The 15,890-nt window shown below is 44.8% G+C and overlaps 1 protein-coding gene across 1 annotated transcript in view; it reads left to right on the top strand.

The window, feature by feature from the left end:
• The first annotated feature begins 6,035 nt into the window (after positions 1–6,035).
• DCAF12 (DDB1 and CUL4 associated factor 12) overlaps positions 6,036–15,890 on the top strand; it is a 31,417-nt gene continuing 21,562 nt past the window's right edge. Inside the window, exons 1-2 of the mRNA XM_006734599.3 lie at positions 6,036–6,663; positions 7,722–7,976. Coding sequence (XP_006734662.1) covers positions 6,586–6,663; positions 7,722–7,976 — 333 coding nt within the window. The 5' untranslated portion in view covers positions 6,036–6,585. The remainder of the gene's footprint in view (positions 6,664–7,721; positions 7,977–15,890) is intronic.

Below are 15,890 nucleotides of genomic sequence, written 5' to 3'. Positions count from 1 at the left end.
ATTTTATTTTATTTATTTATTTGACAGAGAGACACACAGCCAGAGACGGAACACAAGCAGGGGGAGTGGGAGGGGGAGAAACAGGCTTCCCGTGGAGCAGGGAGCCTGATGTGGGGCTTGATCCCAGGACGCTGGGATCACAACCTGAGCTGAAGGCAAATGCTTAACGACTGAGCCACCCAGGTGCCCCAAGATTTCTATTTTTAGTAATTTCTACACCCAATGTGGAGATCGAACTTACAACCCCAACGTCAAGATTCACACACTCCACCGACTGAGGCAGCCAGGTGCCCCAAACTTACCATTTTTAAATAATCTTAGATTTATACAAGTTACAAGAAAATATTGGGGCACCTGGGTAGCTCAGTTGGTTGAGTGGCTGACTCTTGGTTTCAGCTCGGGTCATGATCTTGGGGTTCTAGCCCCACATAGGGCTCTGCACTCAGCAAGGAGTCTGCTTCAGGATTCTCTGTCCCTCGGACCTCCCCTCACTTGCACTCTCTCTCTCTCTCTCTCTAAAATAAATAAATAAATCTTAAAAAAAAAAAGAGGCAGGAGGCAAAAACCAGGAAACTGGGTAATTTACAAACTTTATAATCAGTTCCTAAAGGACTGGAAATTGTCTGTACTTAACACAAAATCTATCAGTGTGCACCAAATTATACATAAAATATAGAAATAGAATTTCTGCTCTCAAAGTAGTTGATACTCTAGGTAAAATATTTCAGGTTCTGAAAAAAGAAAAAATATGAAAGTACTAGGAAAATGCTGAAATAAAGACCACTTACAACTTCAACTGGACCCAGATATTTAATGTGGCAGAACTGAAAGTAAACTAGAGCAGAAATCCTGGGTTCCAGTCCTTACTCATCCACCATCTGACTACATGACTTGACTTTTTTGGCTTCAGTTTTCTGTAAGAGTAAATAATGAGATGCACTTTCTCTATAATATCTTCCATCTTTAGTAATATATGCCCCAGGATCTGAAAAATATTATCATTCACAGGCATTGGAAACATCTCACATCTTTATATCACCAGAGAGCAGATATTGAGTGCTTACCATCTGTCCCTGTTCATGTTCTCATGTCCTCCAGGTCTCTTCTTGCTGTCTTTATTATGGTTTGTATGAATTAAAATCCCAAATCTTTTTTCCTAACAGAAATGCTTTCTTCCCAAGCCCTTTGCTAGCAAGGATAGTTAATTAGCTCCAACACATTAAGGGTAGAGTCATACAGGGAATTGTGGCAACATCTGCTTTGTTTGTTCCAAGGAATCTGTGCAAATAAACAGGAGGAATTACTGTTACTGAGCATGTATAACATAATTAAATTTGTCCAAAGTATTTTATTTTTTTAAAAATATATATATTTAAAGATTTTATTTATTTATTTGACAGAGAGAGACACAGCGAGAGAAGGAACACAAGCAGGGGGAGTGGGAGAGGGAGAAGCAGGCTTCCCGCCAAGCAGGGAGCCCGATGAGGGGATCATGACCTGAGTGGAAGGCAGACGCTTAACGACTGAGCCACTCTGGCACCCCTGTCCAAAGTATTTTAAACTATTTTCTTGTTATTTATTCTTCCTGGCAAGACCAAGTCAAAGAGAATGTAAAAGGTAAGCAGGTCCTGGGTCCTCTGACCATTGAATGGCCTCCTTCTGCACATCACATCATGAGGGAAACGTTGCAAGGACTGACTTGGAGGGGTGGGAGTAAAGAAGATTAGAAATGTTGGGGTTTTTATTTAAAGCTCTAAAATAGTACAGTTTGAAATCATCTTTAACAAGAACAATATATAGGGATGCCTGCGTGGCTCAGTCAGTTGAGCATCTGCCTTCGGCTCTGGTTATATACCCAGGGTCCTGGGATCAAGCCCCATGTTGCCTTGGGCTCCTGCTCAGTGGGGAGTCTGCTTCTCTGCCCCTCCCCCCATTTGTTCTCTCTCTGTCAAATAAATAAAATATTTTTTAAAAAGGTATTTATTTATTTATTTGAGAGAGAGAGAAAGCACCACCAGGGGGGAGGGTTAGAGGGAGAAGGGGAAGCAGACTCCCCACTGAGCAGAGAGCCTGATGTGGGGCTCCATTCCAGGACCCCGAGATCATGACCTGAGCTGAAGGCAGACGTTTAACTGACTGAGCCACCCAGGTGCCCCAATAAATAAAATCTTAAAGAAAAAAATTTCCTGCACACCAGAAGCCTCCTTGTGTTCTCCTCCCAGCTAGTAACAAGTTAGTAGAGTTAGTAATGTCTACTTTGACTTTTTTTTTTAAACTTTATTTATTTACTTGACAGAGAGAGAGAGAGCATAAGCAGGGATAGTGGCAGGTAAAGGGAGAGGGAGAAGCAGGCTCTCCGCAGAGCAGGGGAGCCTGATGTGGAGCTCAATCCCAGGACCCCGGGATCATGGCCTGAGCCGAAGGCAGACACCTAACCGACTGAGCCACCCAGGCACCCTTACTCTGACTTCTATGACTATGATATTGGGATAAAAGATACATTATTTGGTCTTTGTTCTGGTTCCTGGCATAAGAGTTCCTAAAACTCTTGTAATTTCCTAAGTAATAATGGTGAAAAGCACATTTTTTGTTATTTATAAGTCTTCAACCTAACCTGAGTTTATGTTAATGGGTGACTCAAGATGGTTCCTTAGATAGCTTCAGGATGGGGGCTGGTTGCCAAAGGGACCAACCATGTGATTCCAGGTTTGAATCCTGCTTGGCGGGAAGCCTGCTTCTCCCTCTCCCACTCCCCCTGCTTGTGTTCCCTCTCTCATGCTGTCTCCCTCTGTCAAATAAATAAATAAAATCATTAAAAAAATAATAATAAAATAAAAGCAACTGTGGGGGGCACCTGGGTGACTCGGTTGAGTGTCCGACTCTTGACTTCAGCTCAGGTCTTAAGGTCTTTCAGACTTAACCCCCCAGCCTCTGGGAAGGGAAAAAGGAATAGGGATTTAATTAATTACCAAAGGTTAGTGATTTAATGAATCATGCCTTCATAAAGGAACCTCCATATAAACCCTAAACTATGGGGTTTGGAGAGCTTCTAAATTCGTGAATATATCTACATGCCATGAGGGTAGTCCCCCCCAAACTCCACAGGGACAGAAGATCCTGTGTTCAGGACCTTTTCAGACCTCACTCTATATACCTCTTCATCTGGTTGTTCATTTGTATCTTCTACTGGTAATAGTATTTATTTTCCCAAGTTCTGTGAGCCATTATAACAAATTATCAAACCTAATTAGGTCATCATGGGAACCCTCAATTTATATTCATTGACATTTGAATTATTTCCCATCTACGGCTGTTATGAATAAAACTATGAATATTCTTTTGCCTTTTAGTGGACATAAAAGCTCATTTCTGTAGTTTATTTTATTTTTTATTTTTTTAAAGATTTTATTTATTTATTTATTTATTTTTTTTTTTAAAGATTTTATTTACTTGAGAGAGAGAATGAGAGAGAGCACGAGAGGGAAGAGGGTCAGAGGGAGAAGCAGACTCCCCGCTGAGCAGGGAGCCCGATGCGGGACTCGATCCAGGGACTCCAGGATCATGACCTGAGCCGAAGGCAGTCGCTTAACCAACTGAGCCACCCAGGCGCCCAAGATTTTATTTATTTATTTGACAGAGAGAGACACAGTGAGAGAGGGAACACAAGCAGGGGGAGTGTGAGAGGGAGAAGCAGGCTTCCCGCCAAGCAGGAGCCCGATGCGGGGCTTGATCCCAGGACCCTGGGATCATGACCTGAGCCGAAGGTTGATGCTTAACGACTGAGCCACCCAGGCACCCCTCATTTCTGTAGTTTAACCAGAAGTAGAAGTTCTGGATCTATAGGGTACACATACTCAGCTATAGTAGGTACTGCCATAGATTTTTCCAAATTGTACCAATTTACATGCCCACCTGCAACATATGAGAGTTCCAGTCATTCTACCTCTTTACCAATCTTTGGTATCATCAACAGGTTTTTTGTTTTTCGGGTTTTTTTTTTTTTTGGTATCATCAGTCTTTTTGTTTTGTTTTGTTTTTAAGATTTGTTTATTATTTGAGAGTAAAAGGGAGTGAGAGAGAGAGAGAGGGAGAAAGAGCATGAGTGGGAGAGACAGAGGGAGAGAGAATCCCAAGCAGACTCCACACTGAGCGAGGAGCCTGACATGGGGCCAATCTCACAACCCTGAGATCATGACCTGAGCTGAAGTCAAGAGTCGGACACTCAACCGAGTCACCCAGGTGCCCCCCACAGTTGCTTTTATTTTATTATTATTTTTTTAATGATTTTATTTATTTATTTGACAGAGAGAGACAGCACGAGACAGGGAACACAAGCAGGGGGAGTGGGAGAGGGAGAAGCAGGCTCCCCGCAGAGCAGGGAGCCCGATGTGGGGCTCGATCCCAGGACCCTGGGATCATGACCTGAGCCGAAGGCAGACGCTTAATGACTGAGCCACCCAAGCGCCCCCACAATTGCTTTTACAATACTCATGTTATCATGGTGCCTGGGTGGCACAGTTGGTTAAGCATCTGACTCTTGGTTTTGGTTCAGGTTGTGATCTCAGGGTGTTGAGATCCAGCCCCATGTTGGATTCTGCGCTCAGGAGGGAGTCTGTTTGAGATTCTCTCTCTGCCCCTCCGCACCTGTGTGCGTGCTCTCTCTCAAATAAATAAATAAATCTTACACAGAAAAAATAAAGGCAATCGTGGACTTTTAAACTTCCAGGTGAATCTTCATTCCACAGAAATTGTGAGCTCTGCTGGGAGGTACATTTGGGGCTAATTCCTGGGATGTCAAGATGAAGTACAATAACCTTGAGGATGAGCCTGCAGCCTCTGACATGGGCAGATACCAGGATCCAAGTGCAGCTCAGCATGAGCCTAGAGATTCTCAAAGGAATTCCAGACTCTTGCCCAGTGGGCCCCTGGATCATCAAGGGCATTGTGAGGCAAGAAAGACCTGGAACAATAGGCTCAAAAAGGAAGGTGAACCACTTCTGAGCCATTCACTCTGTGCATGTCCCTGAAGGGATAGGGCCGACCAAGTAAGATGGGGCTGCCTTTCCCAAGGTGGCATTAGAAATTAGTGGCAGTGCCCACTTGGGATGGCAGAGGACCCTGTCTCAATCTGGTCTTTGTCTCGACTTGGAAAACAAATCCAAATCTTGTAGGCGGAACTTCAGATGGGTCAACAGAACTCCCTGGAGGTATGAGGCCTGAAGCAACCAGCAGGTAACTGGGCACTACAGCCCGAGGCCAGTCAACCCTAAGCAAGAGCATCCTGCTTCCTTAAAGGGTTTCTTTGCCTGAGGAAAGTGGAAGCCAGCACTCAAATTCCTACCAGATCTTCTGAAAATGGAGGCAAGGGTGATACTGAAGAAGCCCCCTTATCTAACTGACTGACAAGCAACGTCCACTCTCTGTGGTTCAGAATTTTACCCAATCTGCCCTCATGGGGATGCAACCAGGGTCCCCAGTGAGAGGCAGGCAGTGGCAGTCCCCTGTTCCTGTCCTCAATTTAGGACCGCATGGGAGACGTAAGAAACAGATAAATTTTTTAAGGCGTGAGGTCTATTTCATAAAGCACAAAAGACAATGTGGCCGGCAGGTCATGAGAATCTAAAGGGAGAGGAGGTCGTAGATGAGGGAAAGATGACGAGGGCTGTTGTGGTTACGGCAGGAGAGAGGATTAGGCGGGGCATGTGGGCAGCAGGGAGGCAGGAGACTGAGTGGAGAATGGAGCCTGAAGGCTCTCGAGGGGTGGGAAGAGGCCAGAGGCCCGGGCAGCAGTCCGGGCTGGTAATGCCAGGCAGGGCAGGTACTCTGCAGAAGGAAAGTCTGGCCACGCGGGCGTGGATTCCGAGCCGCACTCCACCTTGCGAGGGTGGAGGAAGAAGGTCCTGCCTCCTGGCACAGAGTCCAGCCCTTGGTGTCAGGGCTCCGTTTGTGATAGGTTCGGGGAAAGTGCTGCGCTCAATAAGAGATAACCAGTGGCAGCTGCCGGGTAAAGGCGTGTGCTGGGAAGTACTCCTTCCCGGAGCGAGGATAGTCGTCCTCACTTCCGGGTGCTTGCGAATGGGCAGGCGGGGGTCCGAGGTCGACCGCCAGAACGCAGATTCCTCTGACCCCAGGTCTTCCACCTCCAGCGGCCATCTGGCGACCGTTGGAAATGAGCGAGCGGCCGCAAAACAACTGCCGCGTACTCTCCACTTGCAGGCCGTAAACCCCACCCCTGAAGGCCCGGCAGCGTCTCCGCGGCGAGATGCCGCGAAGTGCGGCTGCGCAAGGGTGACGGAGCGCGGGCGACGGGGAGGGGGTGTTTTGGTTCTAGCCGCTCGCCGTCCTTTCAGACTCGTTCGTCTGAAAGCTTCTCGTTCCTTCCTCCCCTGCCCCTTCCCTTTCCCTTACCCGGCCCCAGTCCTCCCTCCCTCCTTTCCCTTTGCCTGCCTTCCCGGGTCCGGGCCATTTTCCGGGCCAGGCGCACAAAAGTGCGCGGCCCCGGGGCCCAGTATATGACCCGCTCTCTTGCTAACCCTCGCTACCCCCGCCCCATGTGGCTGCGGGGCCGCTGCGGCGCTGCCCACTATGGCCCGGAAAGCAGTTAGCAGGAAGCGGAAAGCGCCCGCCTCGCCAGGAGCTGGGAGCGACGCTCAGTGCCCGCAGGTGAGGGCTGAGAGGCCTGGACCCGTGTTACATCGCCGAGGCACCCAGAGGGGGATAAGGTTCTAAGGTCAGGGAACCGGAACCGGGGACCAAGGTCTGTAGTCAGAGGTGAGGCAAGAGCGGAGCCCCAGCCTTTTGGGACAGGGCCGGGCCCTCAGGAGTTCATAGATCTGAAAGGCCAGAGGAATGAGAAGCTAAAGGGAAACTTGGAAACGGGGCATATTCCGCGGAAGGCCTGCAGCCGGTCGTGGGGCTTGAGGGGAAACTATAATCTTGGCTTTGGAGGGAGGAAAACCGACATCGAGGGGAATCAGGAACAAAACCTCCCAGAATATACTGGGAGGGAGAGTGAATTCCCCGTTCCAGGGCTTTGGGAAGCGGAGATGATTGCGTCCTTTATAAGGGAAGGAGTTTCCGTCTGGATACCTCAAGCCCTGAGGTGGGCTTTTTGGCTCTTGGACCGGTATAAAAAACAGCAGTTCTTGTTGAACGCGTATTCGGACTCTGATTTCCCGTGCTTCCTACTCCGTTAGTATTTGATTTTTCGAATTCTTCAACCGCCGGGAGCGTGGGCCTGGTGACCGGGGGTCGCCCTGATAGCGCATCCCTGGAAGGCCTGGGACTCCAGGCTGGCCCCAGCTGCACTCTCCATGCTCCACGGGGAGTACAGACTGAGGGGAAGAAGGGTCCTGGGTAGAGATGCAGCCAGTCGGTGTAGTAATTATTTGGTCCCTCATTCCCTTCCCTATCAAGGATAACTTTAGGCGCCCTGAAGCCTGCACCCCTAACAGGGCTAGTAAATCTTTTGACCTCTTTTCTGCTTCCTTTTCCTTGTCTTTCAGCCCTTGTTTCTCATAGGTAGCTTTGACTATGAGCAGTATCTTCTCAGTGTTGGAAGAGTTAAACTGGACTTTCTCTATTGAGATTTCTGTTCTGTTGTATTTCTGTTGTATGTAAATCCTGCAGGATGAGTTCTTGGTGATTTCTCTGATACAGGAGGATCCCTTGTTCTGAAGGAAGGTAGCCAAAGCCCTAATTTCTAATGTTGCTTTTCACAGTTTGGCTGGGATCACTCACTTCACAAAAGGAAAAGACTCCCCCCAGTGAAGAGATCCTTAGTGTACTACCTGAAGAATCGAGAAGTCAGGCTTCAGAGTGAAACCAGCTATACTCGAGTGTTGCATGGCTATGCAGCACAGCAACTTCCCAGTCTCCTGAAGGAGAGAGAGTTTCACCTTGGGACCCTTAATAAAGTGTTTGCATCTCAGTGGCTGAATCATAGGCAAGTGGTGTGTGGCACAAAATGCAATACGGTAAGCATCTGGGGGGCGGTAAGTGAACCTTATCCTAGGGCCTGAATACATTTTGGCTCCACATGCTCTAGAACCTCTCTCTCACTGCTCATTTTCCCCATCAGTTTCTTTTGGGAGGAGATTGCCTTACTCTGCTTTCCATTCCCTCCTATCTGTTGATAACTTCTTTCTCTCTGTCCTTTTTCCCAGTTCCTCATCTTCTTGATAAATCTTCAGAGGAGTCTGTTTCTTTAGGCCTCTTGCCGTATAGCTGTTCCACTGCTTTTAGAGTTCTTTGGCCTCATGTTTTTATGTTGCTTTTTAAGTCAGAGACTTTAGAGGAAAGACTTAGGAAAGAATGATGCTCAGGGCATCATTCAGGATACATAAAAGTGGAAACCTAGGTCTTATCTGCTAAGCTAAGGGCACATGTAAGAATATTTTAAGTAGCACTTGGAGGGCGCCTTGGTGGCACAGTTGGTTCAGCGTCCGACTCTTGATTTTGACTCAGGTCATGATCTCAGGGTCATGAGATTGAGCCCTGTGTTGGGCTCCGTGATCAGCGTGGAGTCTGCTTGAGATTCTCTCTCTTTCCCTTGGTCCCTCCCACTCATGTGTGTGCTCTCGCTCTAAAATAAATAAATGTTAAAAAAATAATAATAAAGTAGTACTTGGTTCAGAATAGGAATAAAGCAAACCTTTTTTTCCCCCAAACATTCTTTTTTAGGGAGTAGAATCCAAAGTAGAATTAAAGATTTCCTTTTTTTTTTTTCTTTAAGATTTTATTTATTTATTTGACAGAGAGAGGGAACACAAGCAGGGGGAGTGGGAGAGGGAGAAGCAGGCTTCCCGCTGAGCAGGAGCCCGATGCAGGGCTTGATCCCAGGACCGTGGGATCATGACCTGAGCTGAAGGCAGGCGCTTACAACTGAGCCACCCAGGCGCCCTTAAAGATTTAATTTAAGAAAGGGTAGAGAATGTGTGTTTGGTGGTATATTTCAGGATGTAAATGTTCTTTGCAAAGTAGCCTCCTGAAAAGGATTCAAAAGAGAGAAAAATTATTACATGAGGAGGAGAGTGTTTTTACATGGAATGAGTTAGAAAATAGCTATACATGAATGAAGGGAAAAATTTATCAGCTATATAATAAGCACAATTATAGTCATAGATAAAATATGTCAATCCAGGATTGGATATTGCAGATATGTTTGGAACGGAGGGACACAAATAATGTCAGAGGAATGGCAAGAGGCAGGGCCTGGAGGTAGGAAATGATTCCAGATGAAGCATGAGAAAAGATGGGATATAGGCCCAACTGCTCTGTTTTCACCTTACACAGAAACACATCTTGGATTAATTGAAAGAGATCAAGAGTGTCTTAAGTACTAGAAGTGTTTGTTTATAAAGGACATAGGCAAAGATTTAAACGTGAGTTTGAAGGAAGGAAATATTAATCTTGGCGGTTGGGGCCCAGCTGGCATTTCCTCTTCTGTTGAAGGTTGCTGCTTGTCATACAGAAGCCTTTCAAAACTGAGTAGTGGTGGCAAGCCTCTACAAAACTTCCTTTTCCTAGTCTCGCAGGCCACCACTCATGGTTTAAGAGAACTGTCATTATTGTCACTTGGAATAGAAAAAGAGTCTCCCATTTGGAGGAATTCATTCTACTCCACATATACGATTAGTGTTTTGCCCAGCAAATGCTGTTGAATTATAAACTACATTAATCATAGTCTCCTTCTTGAATTTATTGACCCTATTTTGAAGGTTTGCATAATGTTAAGTAATAATTTAATGTACTCTTAATACCTACCTCTTTCTTCCTGTTTCCTCATAACCTAACATATTTAAATGAGGGCCTGTTTTCTTTTAATTTGTGTTGTTATTTGCTTAGCTTCTAGAACCAAAGCAGGGAACCAGGAATGCTGCTCTTTGAACTTTCTGACATTGGACAAATGAGTCCCTTATCTGTGCCTTTGGTTTCCCATCTGTAACATGGGAGTGATAATATCCAGAGCTGAGAAGGTGGCTGTGCACCTCTTGGGAAATACTTGAAGTTAGCAATATCTTTCTTATGCAAAAATAGTGGTGATAATGAATGCAAAGCTTTTTCCAGTGCTCTTCGCATTCCCTGGGACGTCCCTCAGTTTGAAAGAGGAAAATTAAACAATTACAATTATCTTTGGATAATATGTCAAGATTTTGGGGGGGGGGGAAGAATTTGTGTTGGAGTCTCAATAATAAATGAAGTTCTGATGTATTGAAATTTTGCTATCAATGAAGCAATTTTAATGTATTAGGTAGGAAAAGTATACAACTACTTATATCCTAAAATAGCCTGTACCTTCAGGTTAGAAGCTGTTTTTGTCTTGGGTGCTGTTAGTATTCATCGGCATTTAACTGAATGTATACAAATGCTAAAAAAGTAAGGTTATGGGGCACCTGGGTGGCTCAGTTGGGCGTCTGCCTTAGGCTCAGGTCATGATCTCAGGGTCCTAGGATCTTTAGGCTCTCTGCTCAGCACGGACTCTGCTTCTCCTTCTCCCTCTGTGTTCTCTTGCTCTCTCTCAAGCAAATAAATAAGATCTTTAAAAAAAAAAAAAAAAGCAAAGTTATTTCCCAGTTAACTAGCTTGGGGCAATAGTTTTGAAACCTCTGCTGAGGCATTAGATCATCCTTTTCGAAAAGAAGTAGATATATTTTGTAAATCTTTTTGTAGCTTGGTATCTGAGGTGAGAATTGCCCTGTGCTGTGTTGCCACACTCAAACTAGGAGCAGTCATTCAACCCCCTGAATTTTCTGGGCCCAGTAAGCACAAGAAGGACCATAAAAATGGCCAACGTGTGTTTTGTTTTTTTTAAAGATTTTATTTATTTATTTGACAGAGACACAGCGAGAGAGGGAACACAAGCAGGGGGAGTGGGAGAGGGAGAAGCAGGCTTCCCGCCGAGCAGGGAGCCCGATTCGGGGCTCGATCCCAGGATCCCGGGGTCCCGATCCAGGATCCCGAAGGCAGACGCTTAACGACTGAGCCACCCAGGCCCCCTGTTTTAATCATTAATAACATTTGTATGGTTATATTTTTACTAAATTACCAAAAGAGAAAGGCGTAGGGGCGCTTGGGTGGCTCAGTCGTTAAGCGTCTGCCTTCGGCTTGGGTCATGATCCTGGGGACCTGGGATCGAGCCCCACATCAGGCTCCCTGCTCTGCGGGGAGCCTGCTTCTCTCTCTCCCACTCCCCTTGCTTGTGTTCCTTTTCTCACTGTGTCTCTCTGTCAAATAAATAAAATCTTTAAAAAACCAAATAAAATAAGAGAGAAAGGCGTAGTATAACCTTAATTGGAACATGGGCCTGGAAACCAGGATGGGTAGGTATATTTTTCTGGTATAGGGTTACAAAGTCAGATTGTCTACAGAGCGAGACAGAAAAGCTAATAAGAGAAGCTTGCCAGGCGCAAGACAGTAAGTTGTGGGGACTGCAAAGAGCCAGAGAAGGTATTCTTGGCTCCAAGCAGTTGTTGCCATGCAAGAATCTGAGCCTATTGTTAATTTTCTTTCTTTCTTTCTTTCTTTTTTTTTTTTAAGAGAAACTGGAAATCTGGATTTTTATGGGGAAAAGTATCAACCACTTATGAGGGTTATTGAGAATCTGGTATGACAAGAGCTTTATGTATCTGGAAGAGAATTGTGAGATTAAGGTTGGAAAGGTTCATTAGGATCAAATTATGGAAGCCATTGAGTGTCCAGCTAAGATCTTATTTGGTGGGGAATGGAGAGACAAGACCCAAGGATTTTAAGCTGGGAGAGGAGTACTGCTTTAGGGAAAGCAGTTACAGGATGCTAGTGCTATAGTATAAATGAACTAATGAGGACCAAAAGCAGGATAGTGGCAGGGAGAGAGTGAGGAGAAGACAGATACATTTTAATAGAGGCGCCTGGCTGGTTCATTCAATGGAGCATGAAACCCTTGATCTTGGGATCATGAGTTTGAGCCCCATGTTGGTCATAGAGCCTACTTCAAAAAAAAAATTTTTTTTTAAATATTTTTTAAGAGGTAAAATCTGTAGGGACGTCTGAGTGGCTCAGTTGGTTGAGGGTCTGCCTTAGGCTCAGGTCATGATTCCGGGGTCCTGGGATCAAGTCCCACATGGGGCTCCCTGCTCAGCGGGAAGCCTGCTTCTCCCCCTGCCTGCCTCTCCCCCTGTTTGTGCTCTCTCTGTCTCTGACAAATAAATAAATAAAATCTTTAAAAAAAAAAAAAAAAGGTACAATCTGTAGATGGTGACATGCTCAGATATAATCCAGAGGATTAAGTTAAAATTGATACTGACGTCTTGAAAACCTGGGTAACTGGAAGGATGGCAGGAGAGGAAGGAGTATTAAACAGATTTGAAAAGAAAATGAGTTTAGTGGGCGCCTGAGTGGCTCAGTCGGTTAAGCATCTGCCTTCGGCTCAGGTCATGATCCCAGGGTCCTGGGATAGAGTCCCACATCAGGCTCCCTGCACAGCGGGAAGCCTGCTTCTCTCTCTCCCACTCCCTCTGCTTGTGTTCCCTCTCTCACTGTGTCTCTCTCTGTCAAAAAAAATAAAATCTTTAAAAAAAAAAAAAAATGAGTTTAGTTTTGTGCTTTCACTTAGTTGAAATTTAAGAGGTGTAAAAATTGAAGTCAGTGATTTGGGAATGGTCGTCTATGTGTAAGGGATTATTGAAATTAGTGCACTACCATTGGAGAGACTGTAGAGAAGACACTCTTAAGTTGCATAAACCTTCCCTAAAATTGAAAAATTTCATTATATGTGTATTTTCTGGGCACAATGAGTTCGGGGGGTGGTATGGGGAGCAGTCGTAGTTTTCATTATAGTTTCAAAAGGAGTACTGTGAGCCAAAAATGGGTAAGAACCATTGATATTGAAAGGGTAGCTATAAAGATAGAATCTTGGAGCAGGAAGGTCAGAGGAGAACTAGGAGGGGCTATTTTGGGGCGCCTGGCTGGCTTCGAAGAGCATGCGACTCTTGATCTCAGGGTTGTGAGTTGGAGCCCCACATTGGGTATAAAGATTACTTAAAAATAATTTTAGAAAAGAAGGAAAGGGAATATTTTGAGAGAGGGCAGTTTAAAGACAAAGATGGTGATAGAGTGATAATGTATGCAGAGTTTGAGATATGTAATTTTAGATTCTTATTTCTCACTCACTGATACCCTTCAGCCAAAGACTATCAGGAACTTAGTATAGTAGATACAATTGCTTATTGCAACTACAGAGAACCTAAACCAAAGGGAACCATGAGACCTCTCAGTAAGAGGGTGTTAGAAAGGACTTAAAAGGGCGATTTGGGGGAATGCTTAAGGAAATGGGACTTTCACAGGAAAATTTCCTGGGAAATTATTTTTACCAAGACACCAATGCCTAGCTGATAGTACCAGGCTAACTAGTAGAGGTCAGGGCTGCTTGCTTTTTCTCAACATCTTCCAAAGTAATGAATGGTCACAGGTATACTGCTGACTTCACAGATAGAGTTGGTGGATTAGAGTGAAGCAGAAAAGGGGTGCCAGGCTGGCCCAGTTTGTGTAGAGCATATGACTCTTGATATTGGGGATGGAAGTTTGAGCCCCACATTGAGTATAGAATTACTTAAAAATAAAGTTAAAAAAAAATGAAGCAGACAAAATGAGTTTGGGCTGCGATTTGTTGTCAGATGGGAGGAAGAAGAACTTTTGAGGAGCCTAATTTTGGGTGTGGAGAGGAATGGTAGACACCAGGGTTGAGAAAATAGCTGTAATGTTGTCCCTGAGTTTCCATATGCAGATTCCTGAAATGATAAAAGCAGAATATGAAATCCAGTCTGAGACACAGGAAAACAAAATATGGTGAAGTGTGGGAGTTTTGCTCTGACCAGATCTTTAATTTTGCTCCTTCATTTTACTATTTTATTTCCCCAAAGGGATTTCAGCCTTTTATTTTTACTTTTTTTTTTTTTAAGATTTTTATTTATTTATTTGCGACAGAGAGAATGAGAGAGACAGAGAGCACACGAGAAGGGGGAGGGTCAGAGGGAGAAGCAGGCTCCCCGCCGAGCAGGGAGCCTGATGCGGGACTCGATCCCGGGACTCCAGGATCATGACCCGAGCCGAAGGCAGTCACTTAACCAACTGAGCCACCCAGGCGCCCTATTTTTACTTTTTTTTAAGAGTTTATTTATTTGACAGAGAGTGCACACACAAGCGGGGGAGCTGCAGGCAGAGGGAGAAGCAGGCTCCCCTCTGAGCAGGGAGCCTGACGTGGGACTCGATTCCAGGACCCAGAGATCTTGACCTGAGCGAAAGGCAAACGCTTAACTGACTGAGTCACTCAGGCGCCCCTCAGAATATTTGACTCTTTTATTTTACTTTATTTTTTTTTAAAGATTTTATTTATCTATTTGACAGGGAGAGACACAGCGAGAGACACAGCGAGAGAGGGAACACAAGCAGGGGGAGTGGGAGAGGGAGAAGCAGGCTTCCCGTAGAGCAGGGAGCCCGATGCGGGGCTCGATCCCAGGACCCTGGGATCATGACCTGAGCCGAAGGCAGACGCTTAACGACTGAGCCACCCAGGCGCCCCTTTATTTTTTTTAAGATTTATTTATTTGACAGAGAGAGACATAGCGAGAGAGGGAACACAAGCAGGGGGAGTGGGAGAGGGAGAAGCAGGCTTCCCGCAGAGCAGGAAGCCTGATGCGGGGCTCGATCCCAGGACCCTGGGATCATGACCTGAGCTGAAGGCAGACGCTTAACGATTGAGCCACCCAGGCACCCGTATTTGACTCTTTTAGAGAAAGATTTTATTTTATTTTATTTTTTAAAGATTTTATGTATTCATCTGACAGAGACACAGCGAGAGAGGGAACACAGATGGGGAGAGGGAGAAGCAGGCTTCCCGCCAAGCAGGGAGCCAGATGTGGGGCCTGATCCCAGGACCCTGGGACCATGACCTGAGCTGAAGGCAGATGCGTAACGACAAAAAAAAAAAAAAAAAAAGAAATGATAGACTTGCTATGTTGATTCTGGGCCCCATTTCTTAATTTTCTTTGTGCTTATGGACAAGTCCCGGATACTTCTCCTAAGCCTTTCTTCTGTCACCTTTAAAATAAATGGAGAGAGTAGTACCTGCCCAGCAGACCATGAACAGAATTAAATAAAATGTTGGTTAGCACAGTGTCTAAAATTTATGTTTAGTAAATTGTTGATCTAATTAATGGTGGCGGTGGTTTGATGGTTCTAGACTTTAGGTGTATTTCTGGCCAGATTCAGGTATGCTTAACGTAAATAGGATTTCTATATCCTATAAATGGCTTCTTTTCTGTATGCCAGTCACATCCCAAGTATCTTAAACACTTTTAAATAATTCATCTAGGGGCTTCTGGGGGCTCAGACGGTTAAATGTCTGCCTTTGGCTCAAGTCATGATCTTGGGGTCCTGGGATTGAGCACCACATCAAGCTCCCTGCTCAGTGGGGAGTCTGCTTCTCCCTTTCCCTCTGCCCTTCCACCCCCACTTGTCCACTCGCTCACTCTGTCAAATAAAAAATATATATTATGTAATTACATAAGGAACTACAATTAGGAAATTATATGTAATTTCATTATAGAAAGAATACAGATAAAAGCAAAATATTTTACTGTGTACAAATTATAATAATACCTAGTTCTGATAAGGATGTAGTGGAACAGATGTGTATATATATATTATATATATGTATACGTAGCCACTAAAACCTTTTATTGACAGTAATTTGGCATTATATTTCAAGTCTGGTACATATTGTTGAATGAAGGGCCTTAAAGTATTATACCCTTTGACTTAATATTTTCAGACCAGGGAATTTATCCAAAGGAAGAGAAGTCTTTTTTTTACAAGATAATCATTGGAAGCTATTTTTTTTTTTTTTTTTTTTT

This window comes from Leptonychotes weddellii, chromosome 14, assembly GCF_054177405.1.
Source record: "Leptonychotes weddellii isolate Sample4059 chromosome 14, ASM5417740v2, whole genome shotgun sequence".
NCBI classification, from domain to species: domain Eukaryota; kingdom Metazoa; phylum Chordata; class Mammalia; order Carnivora; family Phocidae; genus Leptonychotes; species Leptonychotes weddellii.
Note: the sequence above shows the minus strand (reverse complement) of the source record. Positions and strands in the feature narration are given on the sequence as shown.